A 22,283-nucleotide genomic window follows, 5' to 3' on the forward strand; every position below is an offset into this window, starting at 1 on the left:
AAACTTCCTCTATAATTTTTCCTCATTGATTTCATTTTTAAGGTGTGAGAATTATGTAAATCCACAGAATCTTATTCAAGTAACATGGTAACAGCTGTTCAGTTCTATCCTCTATTCATCAATTAATACTGGAACAAATATCTGTTTTAAACATGTCCTTTCAATAGATCTAGTTTATTTTGTAAATGCTCAAATTACTGTTCTAAGCATCAAACACTGTTTACATCACTGCTTTATCCACAATTACTCCATGTTATTCCACACTTCAACCATTTATTAATGCTGCCATGGAAATTGTTGTCACTTTCATTGATGAAAACAATGTCCTGATATCAACATTTCATCAGTTTTGTTTTCAAGTGTGTTTCCTTTTTTATGTATGTGCTTTTGCCCTGATTTTTATTCCTGCATTTCTATACTAGTTTAGGCACATAAATGGATTCTTATAATGTTATATTTTCTCTTTCTTTAATTTATGATCAATTTTTAGTTTTATGGGAAGCGTCATAATCCAGCAGTGGCTCACATGCAGAAAATTCCAAGTTCTCAAGTAGCTAAGTATTCTTATTTGTGCTATAAATGAGTACATCTTCCTAACCTGCAATTGTATATTACTAGCTGTGTCCCTCTATCACTTTCCATTTCAATTTCAAGAACGAAGAGTGAGATTTCTCTGTTATGCCTTGAATCATCCTTCACCACAAACTAGCAAACTTCATTGCCTGCCACAGTTTATATCTGGGATAAAATCACGAGGCAGGTAGTCCTCAACGTATGACCCAATTGAGCCCCAAATTTATGTTGCTAAGTGAGACATTTGCTAAGTGAGTTTTGTCCCATTTTATGACTTTTCTTGCCCCATTTGTTAAGTGAATCACTGCAGTTCTTAAATTAGTAAAATGGTTATTAAAGTGAATCTGGTTTCCCCATTGACTTTGCTTGTCATAATGTTGCAAAAGGTGATCACGTGACTTTGGGACATTGCAACCGTCAGAAATGTGAGTCAGCTGTCAAGCATCTGAATGTAAATCACATGACCATGGAGATACTACAATGGTCATAAGTGTGAAAAACGATCATAAGTCACTTTTTTCAGGGCTGTTGTAACTTTGAATGGTCACTAAGTGAACTGCTGTAAGTCAAGGGCTATCTGTACAACCAAAAGCAAAGAAACAAAGAGACAACAGCCACACCTTGCAGAAACATGAAGAAATAAATTTTTTATCTTTATCCTTTGCTAGCAGAGTGCATCTACTTTTAATGTCTGAACTTTAACATTTAATGGCACTTAAAATTCCCTTTCTGAAGTGTTTTGGCTGCATAAACAAAAATACCTAAATCCAGTGATGGGATTCAAAAATGTGAACAACCGGTTCTTTGTGTGGATGCCACTTCTGGAAGTCCATTCTGGGCCTGGGCAACAAAAAATTAGCTACCGTTTCTGCCGAAATGGTGTGAACTGGCTGAATCCCACCACTGGCTAAATCACATTGCATTTCATTATATTAATGGAGCTTTATCTGCAAAAGAATTTCAATATTGTTTCATACCTGGGTGTCTGTGAAAAGAAAAACCATGTCTTTGTCTTCCACCCCTGCCATTTTGTATAGCTTCCTAAGGTCTTCATGAAAAGACTCATAATTATAGCCACGACTTAGTTCTATTTGAAAGCATTTATAGCCACAAATATGAGAGGCAAGCCTAGTCAGAGACTGCTTCCCTGTGCCTCCAACACCGACAAGGAGGGAATTTCCTCTTTCCTGACGAATCATCCGAGCAATTCTAGGCAGAAAATTGAAATGACATTTGACTTTGATAAAACTTAGAAAAGTAAAAATACCATTCTAGCATACTCATCTGTGACATATTGCATGTACCAGAACTGAAGCAGAAGATTTTTTTTAATACTCTCCCAGGACATGACTGCATAACTGTACAATACACAGCTTGGTTCATGCATCCTCTTATTGTGACTCAGGAATCACCCTTACCTACATAACTAAAATTTGATGGCAAAAATCACCATACAGTTTCCTGTGATAGATTTGGTCACTCCTCCTGACCAGGCAGAACTAAGTTTATGAAATATAACACAATCACCACCAAACTTGTTCTGGTTTATGAATTTGTTGTTTGCTTTATCTTGATGCAAGGCCTATTGATGGCTTCAAGGGCCTAGATCGCTCACTGGCATTTTACTTCTTTGTTCTTTGCCCTATATGCATATCATGTCTTTCCCAGCTCTATTTCATACAGACTTACTTTTGTTTTATGTTTTAACTACTTATACCGCATTTACTTTTAAATAGTGCTTTCTACATCTCAGACACATGCATCTTTTGCCATCCTTTCCCTACACTTCAGTGTAGCAAATACCATGAGTCTTTCTGCAATCTCTCTAGAATATTTTTAGATTTCAAGAGGATGTGGTGATAATTTTATTCAAATGTTACATTACCTAAAATATGGAGAGGGACATATAAAATCCAGGTTCACATATTGGAGTGAGGTTGTCTTTGCTTGCCTGGAAACTGACCTAGTGGCTAGTTTGTTTATAGCTAGCTATATCTATATATCTATGAATGATATAGATATATAGATAAATTATATTTAATAAATTTATATACTGCCCATCTCACTCAGTCACTCTGAACAGTTCACAGATAAAAGATTAAAACCCATAACAATATCAGTAAAGTAGGAGCCAAGCAAAAACCAAGGTAGAATAAGTTAAAAGTCAAGAAATAAAGGCAGGAGGACCACTATATCTCTGATAGGTATTGTCTATGTATATGGTTCTAGTTTCAGTTTACTTTGACAAAGGAGCTGGCCTAGAACTCAGGAAATTCTGAGTTCTAGGCTTCCCTTAGGCATAAAAGCCAGCTGGGCAATTAGCACTGGTCATTCTCTTAGAGCAAATATGTCAAACTCAGGATGTCACATGACGTCGCGCAATGTATTGGAACTTTTTTCCCATTGCCAGCAATGGGGTGGGCGTGGTTTCCTCATGATGCATCCGGCCCATGGGCTGGCAGTTTGACACCCCTGTCTTAGAGAGAGAAGTAGAGAGGTTGTTGTTGTGGGGAAAAGAGAGAGCAAGAATATTAGATATGTCCACAGTCTTGACTCTGTATGTGGGGGGTAGGGGGATAAAAAAGGATTCCCTTGATGTTTGGAAATGTTGAATTTATCAGACCTGAGCGCTCTAATTTTACAAAAATATACATAGCTTGGAACTGCCTATATTCTCAGATGCTATCTTAATAATGCTTTGTTCCTTGCTAAGGATTTGAATTATTAAGTTTTCACTGGTTTAATTAATTGGAAATGACAATCCTGATCACAATTGCAGCTGTAACCTTAAAACTACCTGTATGTGACAAAGGTATGTCACATATTTCATATATACTTGATATTCAATATTGTATATATAATATTAATACTGAATTAATGATAATTTACCTTGAAACATGCTCTACTGCATCTTGGAAAAATACCAGCTTGACCTCTTTAGAGCTTGTTATATTATAATCATCTAGATAGTCTTGTAAAATTCCAATAATCTTTTCCATTTCAGGTAACTCTTCATAAATTCGGTCAGCTTTATCTATTCCAACCTACATGGTATCATTGAGAAAAATCAGATGAATATAATGAAATGATAATTTAAGGACAACTGAGAACACACACTAATCAAAGAAATATAGTGATGACAGGAGTGAAACAATGTTGACAGAGATTATACAAAATTAAGCATGCAGAGAGAAAAGTAGCTTGTCACACTTCCTGGATCTATTAATTAATTTAAGATGTTAGGGATAAGATGTTTCCATGTGAATGTAGGTGCACTGGAACCCTCTTCCCTCATTTTTGACTCCCTGTCAGGAATTCCTGGGAAACACTATAGCAAGTTAATAGTTAGTTCAATGAACCATCTCTTTCTTTCTGTTCTTAAACTCCATAGCATTTTATTTATTAATGAATGCATATCCTAGTTTTCAACTGCAACATCCTTCAAAGCAACTTGGAATATGCCATAAGATACTTCCTGGCTGATTGATATGGAAGAAAAGAGGAGTCATCAAGGTGATTTCAAATCTATTGCCCAGCAATGAACAGATGGGAATAAAACATTTTTCGATGTTTTAAATTTTCAACTATCTAAATCTAAATCATCTATCTAAATCATTTCCAAAAGGGTGAACTTTAACCTCTGTTTGTTTTCTTGTTTTTCATTTTCAGCTTGGAAAGCTCAGAAGTGGAAAAGGTATATTTGCAGTACACATATCTGTCACTCTCTAGTAGGCTTTCTTTTTACAAATATTACTTCATATTTTTATTCATTTATGAAGATAACTTCCAAGAAAGGATACATATTTTATTTCTTGGTGGAAAAACTGACATTCTTATCATGAAAATATGCCTTGTCATCCAAGCAGAAATCATAGTCTAAGTCCATGACCTACGGATGCTGTCAATTGTTATAAATGAATCTTACAAATTTGTAGTGAGATTCTCTATTGGACATACTGTATATAAATAAGTTTCTGGAAGTTGCCTGGAGCAGGGAAGTCTCCTTTCCTTAGCTGTCCATCTAACAAATTATTTGAAGTCTAGAATTTAGCTTTTTGGGAAACTAAAAAAAAAACAAAAAAACTAGTGCATGTTTTTTGCTGACACCAGATCTATGTTGTGATTTGAAATCCAGGAGATCCAGGAGGTTAAAAAAAAAAAGACAAAATGAGGATTATCACAAGGCAATTTTGTATCCTTATTATAATTAATATCAGTGCATATTGAAAACATTTCCTTCATAAAATGGAAGGTAAATTCAATGTAATGAATCACATAACAGTTATATAGGTAAATATTTAATTAATAGATTTAGTGAAATGAGTCTTGGTGCCTCAGAGAATACTCTAGGACAGGAGTAATCAACCTTGGCTCTTTTATGACTCGTGGACTTCAACTCCCAGAATTCCTGAGCCAGCTTCTGGGAGTTGAAGTCCACGAGTCATAAAAGAGCAAAGGTTGACTATCCCTGCTCTAGGAACTATTCCAAAGCAAAGGAGCAGGAAAACCATCAACATGTTCACTCCATATGCTTGTGCCATGGCCATCTGCTGATTCAGCTGTTTACTTTCTGCACTGATTTGATCTGTCAGTTCTGAAAGCAGCTCAGAATTTATTCCTAAATATGACACTTCCAGATAACCTAACAGACACTTCAAATTGGAGAACACTCCATCTCAATAAAAGAGACACCATCATTTGTGGGGAAAAGGATTTTGGTGAACATTATTAAGGCTAGGCATTGTTCCGTCTGACACTTAATAATTATGTAGATTTTTCATGTAACTAAAATAAGAGATATGCACAAACTAACAGAGATGTTGGGAGAAACAGTGGTTTTAAACTTCGCTCTTGCCTTTTCACTCTTTGGGGTCTATTACGTTTTATATTTGAAACAACATCTAAGTACGTATGATTTTTTTCAATATTTACTGCACTTATATTCCACTATCATTTGAATTATACTTGGGAATTTGAATGTTTTTTCCAGATCAGGGAAATAAATTGATTGTAAAATAACTGTATTATTGTTCAAGCCACAATAAGTGATCTAAAAACACTTTCATGGTTTTATTGAATTCCAGCAGCAACAGTTTGATTATTAAGATTGTTATTGTAATACTGGATGCTGAAATTCATAAATCTTTCGTAAGAGTAAATCAACTTTGGCTATAGAAAGGCTGATATAGGAGGACATTTTTATTTAAAAAAATAAAGCTAATCATAAATCTATGATTCTATATGTTAGCAGTACACTCACCTTAATGTAATCTCCAAATAAGATAGGTTTAGATGCAAATGAATCTGGGTCAGTTGAAATTCCAAAATATTTACCTACAAATTAAAATAATTGGTTTGCTCATTTGAAAGCACAGAATGTTTATGAATAAAAAAGTAATCAGACATACACAAATACATTAAATAAGGATTCTTACTGGCCATGTCACTTAACATAGAATAAAAATATTGTTTATCTTCATTACAGATGAGTCGGTCATGAAAAATTCTTTGGCACTCATGACAGAATAGCCTAAATATCTGATTCTGGTCTCGAACTGACACAGGATCACACTGCAGTATGCCTGTATAGAAAAAGAAATGCTATTTACATAACAAGCAATCATCAATACTTTCAAAAATGCATACATATTCACCAACTGATAACTGCAACATCAAACTATTTTAAGTGCAATTTGCAAGTAAATATTTTCGTGCGGCATGCTACTGTTCCTAAGGTATTCAAAAGAACACAAAAAGAGTTATACTAGATCAGACAAAAGGCCCAACTAGGGCAGAAATCTTTTCTTAGAGTGGCCAGCCAATTACTGAAGAGAATTATTTATGTTTATTATTATGTAATAATTATTTAATTATTACACAATTAAAATATGAACATAATAACAATCATTGGTCACGTTCTGCAGTATCTGGAATTAAGAGGCATATTGCTTCAGATCATGACAAGACATAGCTTATCATGATTAGGAGTAGCAAGCCTGTCCTAGTTATATTCAACACCTGTGGCCTTCTTTTTCATCCCCCAGTATGACAATCAGATTAGTGTCAGTTCTTTCATGTGTTGATTGCAGTGCGCTCCTGTCTGTGAGAATAGCCTTGGGAGACAGAAGAAGGAAGAACTGCAGCCTAGGCAATATTCAGATAAGGGATATCTCAGCCCACAGAAGGAATGAGAGTGAAGGAAGGAACCCTCTCTAGTTATCTGGAAATTAAAGGTGAGGAAGAGGAGAAGTGCTTTCAGATTTTCAAGATTCTGTTACTGTAATCTTACAATAAAGATAGTGTCAATACTCAAGTTTTTTGTTTTCTTGGCTGGATTACCTCAAAGGGATATGAACTATGTAGCAAATATAGCAATGTTTCCAATATAGTTTATGTTTTTACTGTACTTTTACAATCTGTTTTGCGAGTGTTTTACAGGGAATAGCATATTAAGAACTTAGTGCGCTAAACTAAGTCATTGAATCTTTAAATCTAAGAACGTTAAGATTTTTTATACGGTCAAAAGAATTATTATATAATAGTGGAAGTTGGATCTACTTCTAACTTCTAGAAACAGATAGCTGATATGTGCAATTCTTCAAAATGTCTTGAGGGAAGTTCAAGTAAGAAATAGTATTTTTGAGTAAGCTGGTCAAATTGTTTGGGAAAGTTTTGCAACTGGGATGTATTTTTTTCTCTTTTTTTGGTTAATGCATTTTAAGTATGTTGAACATATTCCAACCATTATTCGTGTTCTCATCCTATAAGTTTATCTAATATTTGTTAAAAACTCTCTAATAGAGTGGCTAGCAGTCTATTTTATACTAATGAATTCTACACGCAGAAGTAAACATTTCCCTTATCTGTCCTAACCTCTCATTCAAGTTCACTGGATGAATTCAGACTATTAAGGGAAAAGTTCCCTTCCCTTCAAGCATGCCTCATTTTAAGCACCTATATCATGCCCCTTACTTGCTTTTTTTCTAAGCTAAAATGCTTCAAATATTGTAACCTTTTTTGCAGTTAAGGTGCTGCAGGCCTTTGGTCATTATGGTTACTCTTTTCTGCACTGCACTTTTCTCCATGGTGTTCTTGAGGCAATGATGAGAACAGAGGTATGGTAATCAAGTGAGTATAAAGGTATACAATATCCGCGGTTTTATTTTTGATTTCTTTCCTAGTGATTCTCAATATATCATTTGCCTTTCTTCAAGCATCCTTATACCACACTGACATTTTCATTAAGCTGTCTTCCTATCTGAAGCCCCCTTATCTCAAAAAGAGGCCGAGCTCCTTGAACATCAGGGGACATTCTCTACAATACTCAGCAGCTTAGCAGCGGGGTTCAACCAAGAAACAAAAGGCCTGCTGAAATCCATTGTATGCAAACAACTCAACATTAACAATCAAAAAATTGTCTTGATACTGAGTTTGAATTCTTGACCTTATCTATTTTTGTTTTACCACACACAAAGCTCTTAGGTGTCCCATTTCTACTTCATTTAGTTTTACGCCTCTCTTGACATACCTATCACTTCTTTGTAGCGAAGTATTTACTACAATGTAAATTTATAGCACAAGTATTCTTTTATATATAGCTATTTTGTTTTTCTTTCTTTTCATCAACATTTGCACATATTAAGATATCTTCATCCATTATCTCTTTACTAAACATTCTACCAAGAAAGACAAGGATGAACAATAGAGCTATAAAATTTCATTTTAAAGAAAAAGGTTGTATAATTAACTAATATGCTGATATGGAAAGGTGCTTTGGTTTATGTACACATAGACAAAACAAAGCTATACTCAGACATAATAAAAACTATCCCTGGAAAACTTGTAATAACCAGCCAATTTTGGGTAAAAATTTAGTATCAGTCTCTCATATTATCAACAAATACTGTCACTCTTATATAGTCCTCAATGGAACTGCATCTATATAGAGGGAAGTGAGTAGTGACTTTAATAAACATTCTAAAATGATTAAAAAACTACCTCCCCCATTTTATGCTATTTTATAGTCTATGTTTTCCTGTACTAGCTTAAAATTGGTATCTACAGCTAGTATTTATGGTAATAAAATTATTCTTCTATATGAATAGCCCTGAAGCTAAAGAATTAAAAAAAAATATCTTCAAAGATTATACAATCTTCCTGTTTCTTTAGTAATTCATATTTTGTTAAGTAAAGGAGAGTGTTCCAAAGGAAAAAGTTGACTTCTCAGTCTAATTTCTAAAAGAAAATCATGTAAATGCATGTTATAAAATATTAGGTTTGATCACAACAGAAAAAGACTGAGCAGCGATAGTGTAAACCACTCATCCTACCTATTTAGGTTACAGTTCTTTTCATTCTATTCTCTACGGAAAACACCAATCTATCTTATTGGACACATTGTACAGAATGTCTTGTCTAATACAGAAAACAACTACGCAAACATTTTTATGATATAAGGAATATTTGTATTATATTTCTATGCTGCAGCAATCAAAAATTATTCTTGGAGGCTCACATAAAAACACTATGTAAAATAACCTGACAGAAAAATAATAACACAGTGAAATTACGCAAATGAAAAGAAAATAGAATATACTGTAGCAACACAACTCAAATTATGGGAAGAATCTCTGAAAAGGCTTGATTTTTAGAATCAAGCATAGGGGAAGCCAGCCTGAGCTCCACTAAGAGGCTATTCCACAATGTTGCATAGGGGAAGCCAGTCTGAGCTCCACTAAGAGGCTATTTCACAATGTTGACGCTTCAGCAGAAAAGCAGTACCTCCTTGTCTCCAATCCAAAATACGAGAAATATTAATACTACTAATTCATGTTTATTATTAATCACACAAACAAATCTAGAGAGGACTGCAGGATAGAACCTTACCAGTTTACCAAATAAAGTTGATTCTGTTCACAAATGAAAAACTTATCTGCATTTGGAATGTTGATAGCCTTATTGTTGCTCACATAAAAAGGTGGGGGAGGGGCACATTTTAATGCAGTCACCCAGGTTTCTCCCACCCCCAGATATGTTTATGGGACTTAACTGGAACTCAAGAGCTATTCTTGAAAATAAAGATGTTGCTAAGTAGGCATAGAATTGGAACAAATGCAACATTCTTGTTTATTCCTGGAAGGATATTGACAAACTGGAATGTGTCCAGAAGAAAGCAACCAAAATAATTAGGGTCCTGGAAAGAACAATTTATGAGGAACACTTGGAGACATTTGGTATATTTAGTCTGGAGAAGAGTAGACTGCAGTCAGACCTGCATTTGAATGGTTGCCATCTAGAAGATAGGATAGATTTGCTTCTTGTTGTTTCAGAAGACAGGCCAAAAAGAAATGGATTTAAATTATAATGAAACAAATTTTGACTGGATGTAAAGGAGCATCTCCTAATGGTGCAAGCTGTTCTGTAGTGGAACAGATTGCAGTGGGACAGGGTGTGGTTTTCTTTGCTGGGGGAACTTCAATGGAGATTGAATGGACATCTGTTCGAGATATAGTAATAGGATTTCTACACTCAGTTGGAACTGAACCCAATTAATGTTCTCAACTTCAACAACCTCTAGTTATGTGAACTTTAATTCTTAGAATTCTCAGCAAGGGTCATCTCGGCTGTGGAATTCTGGGATCTGAGGTTCTTGCATCTGGAAATTGCCAAAGTTTGGAAACACCAGACGAGATGAATTTCAAGGTCCTTTCTAATCATTATATTCTCTGATTCTATGTGTGCTTTAGGAAATACAATAAAGGTGATAGGATTGTCCACTTTTCTTCAGATAAAAGCACATCAGAAATACATAGTTAATTTCAGACCACATAAGCCAGCAAATATTATTACAATATTTGGCATTGCATATTATAAATTTCACTACAGCTATAACAGAAATTATTTTATCTATAATTGCACTGGATGCATCTGCCTTTTGAGTATAATTTAAACAGATTGCACCATTCTGATTTGAAGTCTTCTCTAACCTCTTCAAAATAGGCATCTTTGTTGAAGAATGTGTCAGTAGTTCTACAAGTATTAAGTATGATGCTTTTATGAAAGAGTACACTAGCAATAAGGTTATTTAAGGCTAACAAATGAAAACAAGTAATAAATTGAATTACCAATATTTATTATTAATACAGTACTAAATTTATGTAAGGTGATAAATATGGAGAATAATTGCTGAAGATGTGAGCACAGAATCTGAACAACAAAAAACTATTATATGGAATAGAGAAACCTTACCTTGTACACACTTTGACAAATCACGTAAATTAAACACATAATGAGATTTTGCTGGTGTTGGGAGCAGATCAATGCTCATTCTTTGATATATTTCAACAGCTGCCTCCACTATACTACTTGCACACTGCTTTACTGCTTGGGCAAATTCAGCTAGGAAGCCTTTCAGAATAGCCTAGACCAAGGGAAAAATAATACAAAACATAAAGCTAAATATTTTTGTTTCTTTCTTTTACAATAGCTTTGATTTTAAAAACCACTAAAAGTGAACCTAGAGCTCTGTATCAACCCAAAAAAACCAGACTCTGTAAAAGGTGCTCAAATTCTTCATCTACTCTGAGTACCATTTTGCCATTTTCTACATCTACAAAAATTCCCCACTCATTACGATGGGAGGACTAGTTCGTAATTTGCAAACAAATTAAACCAATAAGGAAGCATCTAAAAGCACGAATGTTATGTTTCATTGCCAAACACATACAAGGTTCTGGATCAATGCAGCTGATGGAAAAATTCTACTGTGCATCAGAGCAATTCATCCATGCTCAGTTGGAACACACAGATTTGGCTTGCACTGTTGCTTTTTTAAATACTATAATTTTCTTTCATTTGTAAAACCACAGAAAGAAAGAATGCCTCTGGAAGGTATGCAGAGAACATTATGTGTATAAATGAGCATTAAATGTACTAATGTTTTCTACCTGAAAATCTTTTCTCCAGAAAAAAGGGTCTGAAAAAAGGTAAATTCTGTCAGTTTAAACATAAGGCAATCTTGTCTAGCCTTGTTTGTTTATTTAAAAAATTTCTATGGGTACCCATCTTAAGAACGAAATCTCAGCAGCTCAAAACAACACTAAAAACCAGAAAAGCAATTAAAACAATAAAGCAAAAAGCAAAAACTGGATCTGATTGTTTATTTATACAGGTATGTTTGCTACTTTACATTCTAATTTAAATGAAATTACCAACAGCTTTAGCCCAGCTGTCTATCTGGACTTAGCACTACAAAACAATATGCTATGACAGAAACCCCCCAAAAATATTTTTGTTTATGTACATAGATGGGGGTACTCACCTGAAAAATTTGTTTAAGGCTATGTTCAGAGGGTGTTGGAAGGCACAGCATGGCAAAATGTCTTATGAAACGTGGGGTAATTGGATTACGTCCACCACCAGGAGGTGCACAAGCTGAACAAATAGTTACGTCCTGGGGAGAAGATTGCAAGATGATTTGTGTGAGAAGTTAATAATCTGTGGTGCTATTACTTCTAAAGATCCCTGCTTCAAAGAATATATTTATAAGTAAACCATAACTCGATATAATTACTCCATTCTTACTCCGACTTTTAATTTGGTATCAAAATACCTGCATTATGAGCATACAGGATTAGCTTAAGTTTGGGCAATTCTGTGTTCTTCTACAGTTTTAAATATAAAGGAATCCAGATGGCATAACACAGGGAACTTGACAAATATTGACCTAGCCACGTACAAGAATAATTTGATCAGAAAGCTGCTGTCCTCTAGTGGATTGTTTCTTCTGGTGTTTAAATTTCAGGAAAAAATCAACAGATTTTACCTTTACAGCACAATCACTGACTATACCGCAGATTAATAAATCAGGGAAAAAATACATAGTGTCATGCAGAGTATTCAAAACAGGTGCTTTACAAAATGTACTATTAGTAATGGAGCATCTCTTTAAAATAGCTCTTCTCTCACGTCTGCTTCAAAGGCTATTTCTGGCTCTCTGTCCATGTGTGTATGCATAGGCACTTAGTTTTACTAACAATCCCAGCAGAAACATTATCTTGGAATAAGCATGCAGAAAAACCAAACCCAACCTTTAAACCAACTGTGTATCTTTGCAAAGGATGCAGCTTGCATTAACACTTTGAAGACAGACACTTCATTTGGGCCTTGCAAAAAGCACTTCCAAATATTTTGCAAACTCTTATGCACTAGGTTAATGCAACATCTTAGTCTACTTCTTCCAAAGTACAGCGGGGTTTCTGGTAAGCTCCCATATTATTTGGCGGCTTGCCAAGTACATGATCGACTGGGAGAAGACAGTATGCAAAGGTCAAGCTCAGACGCTATTTCATCGTGCTCCTTTCAGCTGTACTTGTCATGTGCCCTCTGATACAGGTCTGGAAATCCAACCACACTGAAAAAAAGGGCACGTGAGGGAGGTCACCTTCACCCATTCTCCCTTCCAGCCTAATCATTCACATGGCAATGAGGTGAAGGATTGGGGAGCACTGGGCACCTGTGGTGACGTGAATAGCTTTTAGGCAGCCCAGATATGCCAGGACAGCATTCTCTCTGAAACAGAATAGTTTATAGCACATGGTTGCTTTTCCGGGAAAAAAAGGGAAATGATTTATCATTCTTGCCTCCATTTCTCCTGAGGGTCCCTCCTGCTAGTTATATCTGATCCAACCTGATATTTTGTCTTAGGGCTAGGAGATGCATGTGAGTAATGCAGGTCGCTGGGTAGCCAGCACTGAACATTTTCAGTTCATTTTGGAGCATAAATTGAAGGATTACACATCAAAATAGGAGCCCTGGGCCTTACAGAGGTTTAACATACCCTTTTTGATTTTCATTTTACACCAAAAATTGCTAAAGAATGCACCTCTGAAAAGCAACCGTTTTGTCACTGATTGTTGGCAGCTTGATATGATATGGTATCTGCCTGGACCAAACATACACTGAAAAGAAAATAACCACATGTTATGAACAGAGCTTCTCTCTAAATTTACTGCATCTTCTTTCTCCTACTGCTACAATTGCCTAAATTTGTATACAGCCCAATTCATTGGAAATTGGGCTGTATACAAATTTAATAACAAGAACCACAACAATTGAGAAATCTTCCAAATACAATGACTCTTTTTGATAAACTGTGGCACAAAAATATGGCTTAGAATCAGGGGTAGGCAACTTTGGCTCTTTTATGACTTGTGGACTTCAACTCCCATCTGGCTCAGGAATTCTGGGAGTTGAAGTCCACGAGTCATAAAAGAGCCCAGGTTGCCTATCCCTGGCCTAGATATACACAGAGAACAGTAGTAGATTAACAGTTTATTCTATAGGGTAAAACCTCCATTATATTTAACGCCACTCTGTCCCTTGCTTGTGTGAACTGGAGTGAAGAAAGTCTTGAAGAAACAACAAGCCTCAAAACTCTACTTGTATCAGAATTCAGCCTTTGGGAAGGAGAACGGTAATTAGCACTATTTATAGCATGTCTCTAATGAAACATGGAATTAGAACAGTCAAAGGCAGTGAAAACAGACTTACATGGATTTCCTTCCAAAACAGTTTATCTCGGTCATAGAATCCTCCAAAGTCTTGGTACTGTCTAAGTAGCTCAATAGGGGGCTGTGAGCCATAACGATCCAGTTTCGGCATGTTTAGATCATCCACAAAAATGACAACTCTTTTTTTCCCTGGTGCTCCTAAATAATACATGAGTAAAGAAACCATTGCTGGTAAGCCCTGTCATAGAATAAAGATATTTAACATCAAATATTTAGTATTTTGGTGTATAGTAATTTGGCTAATTCTGATTCTTCAAATGTTCATTTACACATAGCAATGTTGAAAAATCCTAAAGCAAAGCTTTCCAAAGAAATAAGCCCTACAACAAATTCTGTGAAGCTCCATTTAGGCCCTTGAGCTTAAACAGATAGTGTATAAGACAGAAAGTGAGGTATGCTTCTCATAGTAGGCTTGAAAGAAATATGCCTGAAAAAGGATGGTGGGTAGATTGTGTGAAAGCACAAATCATCATTTGAAGAGCCATACTTAAAGATAGCCAGTCTCTTTCTCCCATGTACCACACACATCTATGCTTGCTGATAGAAGGGCAAACTGGTTATTGAAGACTGCCATTTGAAACCAGCATTTGTCTGGGCTCTGGTTTCTAATCTGTAGGGTTAAGAGAAGATCGACAGTTAGCTGTTTGACAAATGTCAGGCAACACAGTTCCCTTGGGAAATCAATACAGTGGAAGCTGCTTGACCCAGAGGAATAAGCCCAATGCATACAAAAGAAGGCAGGTTGACCAGCTTATTGGCAGGTGTTAGAGTATTTGCTACCCAACAATACTGAAGAAGGGTGCTGATAAATCTATGCATAACAAATTTAAAAATGTCATTACTTGTTGTGAAAGGGACTTGGCAAACAAAAGAAGGTAGACAGGATACTGCCCTAACATGAAAACAGGACACTCCCTTAGGAAGCAAACATTTGGACACAGCATTATTTTTTTTATCTTGTGAAAAAACAGGAAGGATGGATCTATATTAAAGGCTGCCAGTTTACTTCTCTCTATGGTCTTATTTAATCTCTAAATGAATTGAGAATTTTATTAATAAAATTGTGGCCAGGACTGAATGATTTCCATATTACTGTCATATCAAGAGGACAACTGTCAGGCTCAAAATCAAAAAGGACACGTGGCAATTCTTCCAAGCTGAGTTCTTTATTGTTCCACAGCTATAGACAAAAGTTTGCCAGACTAAGGACTCTACTATCTGCATCTACAATATACTCTGTGGACTATTAGGGAGGTGCTGTCTTCATCCTCTTTCTCTCACAGACAATATCAAGGCTAAGTTGCCTCTTACTCTTTTGGAATATACCTCCTGGGGAATCCATCTCCTCCATTGCACAAACTGCACAGACAGGAAGTTCTTAGAGATATATATATATATTACTAACATTTCAAAAACATTTATTAAGAAAATACAAGAATATATCATTTGTAGCCGTAAAGATATATAATGGGTTTTTTTTTAACAAAGGTAAAATGACTACTTTAGAGCAAATATCTATGTAAAAGACTATGTGCAATAGAGTTTGAGCAAGATTCTGCATTTTTGAATCAGAAAAAGTAAAGATTTATCAGAGGCAGAAAGGGAACAGTCTGCAAAATCCAATTTGGGCTAATGACCAGCGGCATTATATTCATGGGTGACATAATGGTTACTAAACAGTTGTCTATAGTTAAAACCTGCTGAGGCCTCTCTGAAGTAAGACAATTGCCAAACAGGATGAAGACATATGGCAATGTTTTAACATCCCTTCTGCAGAAGAAGCAGTTGCAAAGAAAGCTTATCATATCATTAATAAGGCTTCCTAAGTAGGAAAAATTGAAGAGATTGACTGGACAACAAGTGAAACTGAAGAGGTCACCCTGAAGGGATGAGAATTGTCAGAAGGCATGCAAATCACAGAGGGAAACAAGTCAGTCAGGTATGCTACTTTTGAATGCACACAATTTAATCATCAATAATGGCATTTAAAAGGCTACTTTCAAGAAATGGCTATCAGAAGAATTCAGTTTGTCAAACAAGATTTTAACACCACAAACCACTATATATTTGGCAGAGTGGGCTTGCTGACTAGTCCCCTAAAGACCACATCTGAGAACTAATTGATCTTCCAGCAAATACTGAAATAAGGCATATAGTTTTCCTAAAGGGAAAAAAATGATAATATGCCATTCAGGGCAGAGTTGGTCTTCTAATGTGAATTTCTGCTCCCCACCTCCTTGTCCATGCCACCTTTCCAATAATAACATAAAGTTGAAGGCGAAATAAAGAAAATATAAAAATTACTTTTTAAAATTAAAAAGTACTTGCCTAAAATCACCGAGACATAATCAAATAATAAGAGCAAAAATGCTGAGAAAGAAGGCAATCATAAACATTAGTAATTTGTATTGGAGACCGGAGTGTTCTACAGGGGTCTATACAATCATTTCTGAGAGTGGGAATGTAACCTGTGCAAGTATTAGTGACACAAGATTGATAGCTGCATCAGAGATGACAATTGTATTTATAATAGTTAATGTATTTACAGGAAATAGATTATAGGGCTAATCAAAGCCTGGCCCTTGGATAATTACATTGTAGCAGGAAAAGAGACAGAGCATATGTACCGAAGTCAAAATTGAAGGGATCTCAGATTAACCGTCTTTCAGATAAAGAGCAATAGAGTGATGAATAAAGAGGGCACAGAGAGTAAATCCTTAACTCTCCATTTACAAACTATTTTCTCCTCGGTTATTGAATTCAGCCCTCCAAGGCCTCCAACAATTTGAGATTTTTTGTATCCACTTCATTTTTCTGATAGTCTCTTTACATTTCCACAAACCTTTCTAGGTTGCTTTGCTCTTTCCCCCTCAATGTTTTAATCCTTAGCTTCTCCTCAAAGTGCATGCCTCTGTTTCAGTCTTCTCAGATTAAATAGTTCAGATATATAATATCTGATTTTGATTTTCACAGTCCCTAATTGTTGATCATGCCAGTGAGAGATTATATATGTATAATAGAAATATATGGAAGGCATCATATTGGGGAAGGCTACTTTTGTGTGCGTGCACACCTTTGAATGAGTGTTGACTCCTGGTGACTGCCTGAACAAGTCTCTGCAGCTTTCTTGACAAGATTTCAGAAGTGGCTTGCCATTGCTTTCTTCCTTAGGCTGAGAGAGAGAGAGAGATTTGCCCAAGACCATTCAACTATCTTTATGCCTAAGGCACGATTCCCTGTTTCTAGCCTGATGCTTTACACCAACTTTATATATTCCATGCTGTAATAACCCATTTTGTGTAACTTAGATATTTTTATAATATATTAGCAATAGCAATAACACTTAGACCTATATACTGCTTCATAGCGAGGTATTAAATCACAGTAATAAGGGATCTGGCCGACATTAAAAGATAATCATAGGGCATACAATGGCACTAGCTAAGCTAAGATACCTCTGTTGAGCAGTGATGAAATTGGTACATTTTCCAGAATCCAAACAGGTACTGTGATTTTGCACTAAAATGAAAAATGCGAATGTACCATTTTCAGAACAACTGTGGGATTATTTATTTACTTATTTATTTAAATTTATTTTTTTACAGTTCTGAACTCTGATCTCCCCCAGAGAGGGACTCTGGGCACTGTATAACAATTAGTTGATTATTAAATTAATCAGTTAATTTAAATCTGAAACAGAAGTTGTCAGATGTTCTGTATCCACACTTGGATAGGAGTAGCGGTAATATATTTCTTTTCTTTACTGGATATAATGGTATTTATCTTACATTTTTTGGTGAAGGTTGGAGAAAACTATGACAAAGTCCACCAGTAAGTTTAAAGCTAAAATCAGACATGTCAGAGCACACTGACAGCAAGGAGGCAGACAGACGTAAATAATATGTAAAATAACTAGCCTAACTGATGCAGTAAATCATCTTTATGTTCTTTTCTGGCGATATGTTCTTAAAAGTAGAGAACAAAAGAAAGCCTTGGAAATTTTGGTTGGCTGAAGGCAACAGAAGATGAGATATAGCCCATGACCATCAAAGCTGATTTTTTTTTTTACCTTAACTGTTTTTAGCTATAAAGATGTATAGTTATTTGCATCTAAGGCAGCTTCTCCAACCTGGAGATCATCAGATCTTTTGGCACTGCAAATCCCAAATTCCCAGCAGTGAATATAGGGAATTGCAGTTCAGATTTATTTAGAAAAGCTGCTGTAGGGAGCTAATCCCATGGGTCCTGGCAAAGTAGAGTAATCTAAAAAAGGGAATTTTGTGAAGAAATATAGTTTACTTTGCTGTTTCTGTTGAAAGCAAAGAGAGGCACATGATTCTATCCTCTTTTCTTTAGTATAGATCAGAAAAACAAGAACAAAATATGGCCAAACCATGTTTAGGTTAGAAAGCAAAATACTTTTTCTCCTGAACACATCTATTGACAAGATTCATACAGAGCATGAAGAAAAGCCTCAACATGGAACAACACATCTGAATCTTGACAGACTAGAACACTGGGCCCTATCTAACAAAATGAAATTCAACGGTGAGAAAAGTAAGAAAAACCAAATGCACAGGTATAGACTAGATGGTACCTGGCTCCATGGTAGTAACTGCGAAAGGTATCTTGGAGTCCCAGTGGACAATCACTTAAATATGAATCAGCACTGTGCTGCAGTTGCCAAGAAAGCCAATACAGTCCTAGACTATATTAAAAAAGGATCAGAATCAAGATCACATGAAATGTTAATACCACTTTATAATGCCCTGATAAGACCGCATTTGGAATATTGCAACCAGGCTTGGTTGCCATGATATAAAAAAGATATTGAGACTCTAAAAGGAGTGCAGAGAAGAACAACAAAGATGATTAGGGGACTGAAGGCTACAACATATGAAGAATGGTTGCAGGAATTGCATATGTCTAATTTAATGAAAAGAATCACATAGTGGTGTTCCAATATCTAGGGGGTTGCCACACATAAGAGGGGGTCAACCTACTCTCCAAAACACCTGAAGGCAGGACAAGAAGCAATGGATGGAAACTAATCAAGGAAAGAACCAACCTAGAACTCAGGAGAAATTTCCTGACAGTTATAATAATTAATCAGTGGAACGACTTGCCTCCCGAAGTTGTGGGTGCTCCAACACTGGAGGTTTTTAAGAAGAATTGAACAACTATTTGTCTAAAATGATATAGGGTTTCTTTCTTGAGCAGGTGTTGGACTAGAAGACCTCCAAGATCCCTTCCAACTCTGTTATTCTGTTATTTCTACAAAAAAAACTTACTATTCATTAGAATCTGAGTTTTCAATCATGTCTATATCCCAATATTTAAAAGGGGCTGGGTTGTCTATTTCCCACCAATATCCATATTATTCATGGACGAGCAACATGTAGCCAGAGCACTCTAAACATTATGTGCAGTTTTGTTTGTGTTTTGTTTCAAGTAACAGAAATTGCACTTTGGTATAATTTTAACATTATTTTATAAACAGGAAAGGGAAACATATTTGATAAACATCAGCAGTTGGGAATTCCTGGAGAGAGGCTGACTTAAACCAAAACTCAGGTTAACATGATATAACATAACAACATGAATATATTAGATTTCTAAATGACAATAGTGCCCTCTTGAGTAAAAGTGTTGACGCATACAATATAATATTGCATCCTATATTCATATTTCAAATCAGTTTTCCTTTTGCTATTACTTTGAGGTACAACTATATAATTTCATATTCAAATCTGAAAATGGAAGAAGAATATTAATGAACTGTACCTATCAGAAAGCTAATTTTCTTCAATTCTGTTAGGTGATCAAGAGATACATAGATAAGCAAACCAAAGAGAAAGCAAAACTAAATAATCAACTACAAGAAAAAGAATGTAATTACTTATCTTTACCTAAAATATTTTTTCTTTTTTTTTCTAATTTTGATTCAATAATCTCTTGTGTCCTGGCTGAAGAAGTCTGAGCAGAGAAATTTAAGTAAACAGGAACATAGCCAGCTTCATCTTGTATTTTGTTAAGCAGTGATCTTGCAACTACAGACTTTGTAAAAGAAAAGGTAGATAAATAACAGGACATGTAGATACCGTAATTCCCTCCAATATTTACTATACTGCTATACATGGACCAGACTACAGAATCCTATGAGCAGTAATGCATTTCCCAATCATATTTCTTCCATTTTTATGGGCCACAAAAATGTTCGCATGCAAGTTTTTTTTCTCTTTTCCCAATCCCACTAAATAAGGGACTCAACAGGTCTTTCAAAATATTTATAATGCATTTATTTATCTTCTTCCTTTTTAGCTGATCAGCCAATACTGTAACTTTTATAATGAAGTTATAGTTGTAACGGAAAATTAATTTCCCCAAATGCAGAAATTATGACTCTTCCTGTAATCCTTCACTATCTCTAGAGTTAACATCAAACCAGAAGCAACTTGGTGTTGCCTACTTGTGGATCCCTTGCTCCTGGCTGGTTTTGCCAAATTGACAAAAAAAGAATTTTGTACCAATTTCCTGCAAGTTCCATTGCTTTGGGATGTTTGTGCAAAGTCATGGCACACATTTCGTGTGTGTGTGTGTGTGTGTGTGTGTGTGAGAGAGAGAGAGATTTTTTGGCTAAAGAGATGGGGAGAAAAGGGTCGAGTCAGATCAGGATTGTGGTGTGAAAGACTACCATCTTGATTAGAACTGGGAACAGGGCATACCTGGCACTCTTAATTGAAGAACAGTCATTAGGCCTACAGTAGGGAAAAATGTTCAAGTCTTCTTCTCTACATATGATACCTTATCTGGCTCACAGCCCATGTGCTGTTATTTGTTAAATAAAGAATAATTACACAACACCCAAGTGTGTGGTGAGAATCAAAATTAGGTTGGACCTTAGTCAAAAAATGCCTTAATGAATAGTCCTTTAAATGTTTTTTTTAATAAGTCCTTTTGAATCCGTTGTTTTGTTTTGTTTTCAAAATCAAATAATTTCACTGTGTAATCACATAATTCTTACTTTGCCAACTCCAGTAATTCCTGTGAATAGCACGGAATGTTTGACAGCTAGCAATTTTTCCATTAGAAATCCATAGCGTACAGTGTCCGTGGTAGGAACAAGCATTTCAAAAAATGGTACTGTCCTTTTGTATTTAAACGTTGGTATAATTCGCTCCCAAGGATCCAAGCGTTTTGTATCGTAATCAATGTAAACACTCCACAAATCGCCAGAAGTTGGGAGCTAGAAGGTGAAATAGCCATGTTAATGTTCTACCAAGGACTAAGAGCAAAGAATATTTCTATTAATACAGACATAGGAGTTTGAACCATAAATTGCTCAGATTCTTTCATCCATAAACTAGCAGAAACTACTAATACATTCTCGGGTTTTCCTTTACAATAATGAAGGCAGAATTTTGTTCGTTATCCTCAGAATTTACCATAAAAAAAAAATCTAAAGCAGGTATTACACTCTGCATTTTGAATCAGCAAATAATCAAGGAAACCTTTATTTATTTCACATGTTTGCCAGTTATTGTACATGAAGTTTACTTAAGTTTTAGACCACGGGTGTCAAACTCACCACGTCACGTGACGTGTCGCGACGTATTGCGACTCTTTTTGCATTGCCGGCAATGGGGTGGGCGCGGCTTCGGTATGATGAAACCAGCCCACAGGCCGGCAGTTTGACACCCCTGTTTTAGACCAAGAATACATCTTACAGAGAGTAAGAGCCAAGAGTGCTGTCTATGAGTCTTTCAGAAGATAGAAACTTACATCAATGATGCCACCAAGTGCTGTATTTTTATTTAGTGTGAGAGACCTGGAGGATAAATAGAGTAAAATCACCTTGCTTTCCTCTTCCATACACCCCCACCCAGAAATCAGCAGCAAATGCTGACAGAGGTGGCAGGAAATGGGAAAGCTGCCTCTTTAACATCAGTGCCTGTCAGCAAACCTGGAAAAGACCTGACAGGCACAGATTGGGTGGAGGTGGGGGTGTTTTCAGAAGATAAACAAGAGAACCAACCACTTCTCTCTCTGCTGCTTCATGGAACAACCTCTACACCATGCCTTTTTAAAACTATTTTTAAACTAAGGTTTAGTCTACTCAACTTGGTGTTTTAAAAGTAG

The 22,283-nt window shown here is 35.8% G+C and overlaps 1 protein-coding gene across 1 annotated transcript in view; it reads right to left on the bottom strand.

The window, feature by feature from the left end:
• Nucleotides 1-22,283, bottom strand: part of LOC120315406 (dynein heavy chain 6, axonemal-like) — a 169,826-nt gene that overhangs the window by 89,464 nt on the left and 58,079 nt on the right. The window contains exons 38-46 of the mRNA XM_039359700.1: nt 21,169-21,390; nt 20,054-20,201; nt 14,125-14,282; nt 11,894-12,025; nt 10,822-10,993; nt 6,009-6,155; nt 5,834-5,907; nt 3,463-3,617; nt 1,551-1,782 (exon numbers count right to left, since the gene is read on the bottom strand). Of these exons, the coding sequence (XP_039215634.1) occupies nt 1,551-1,782; nt 3,463-3,617; nt 5,834-5,907; nt 6,009-6,155; nt 10,822-10,993; nt 11,894-12,025; nt 14,125-14,282; nt 20,054-20,201; nt 21,169-21,390 (1,440 nt within the window). The remainder of the gene's footprint in view (nt 1-1,550; nt 1,783-3,462; nt 3,618-5,833; nt 5,908-6,008; nt 6,156-10,821; nt 10,994-11,893; nt 12,026-14,124; nt 14,283-20,053; nt 20,202-21,168; nt 21,391-22,283) is intronic.

The sequence above is a fragment of the Crotalus tigris genome, unplaced genomic scaffold (genome assembly GCF_016545835.1).
Source record: "Crotalus tigris isolate CLP2741 ecotype Arizona unplaced genomic scaffold, ASM1654583v1 scf7180000019100.1392032, whole genome shotgun sequence".
Lineage (NCBI taxonomy): Eukaryota > Metazoa > Chordata > Lepidosauria > Squamata > Viperidae > Crotalus > Crotalus tigris.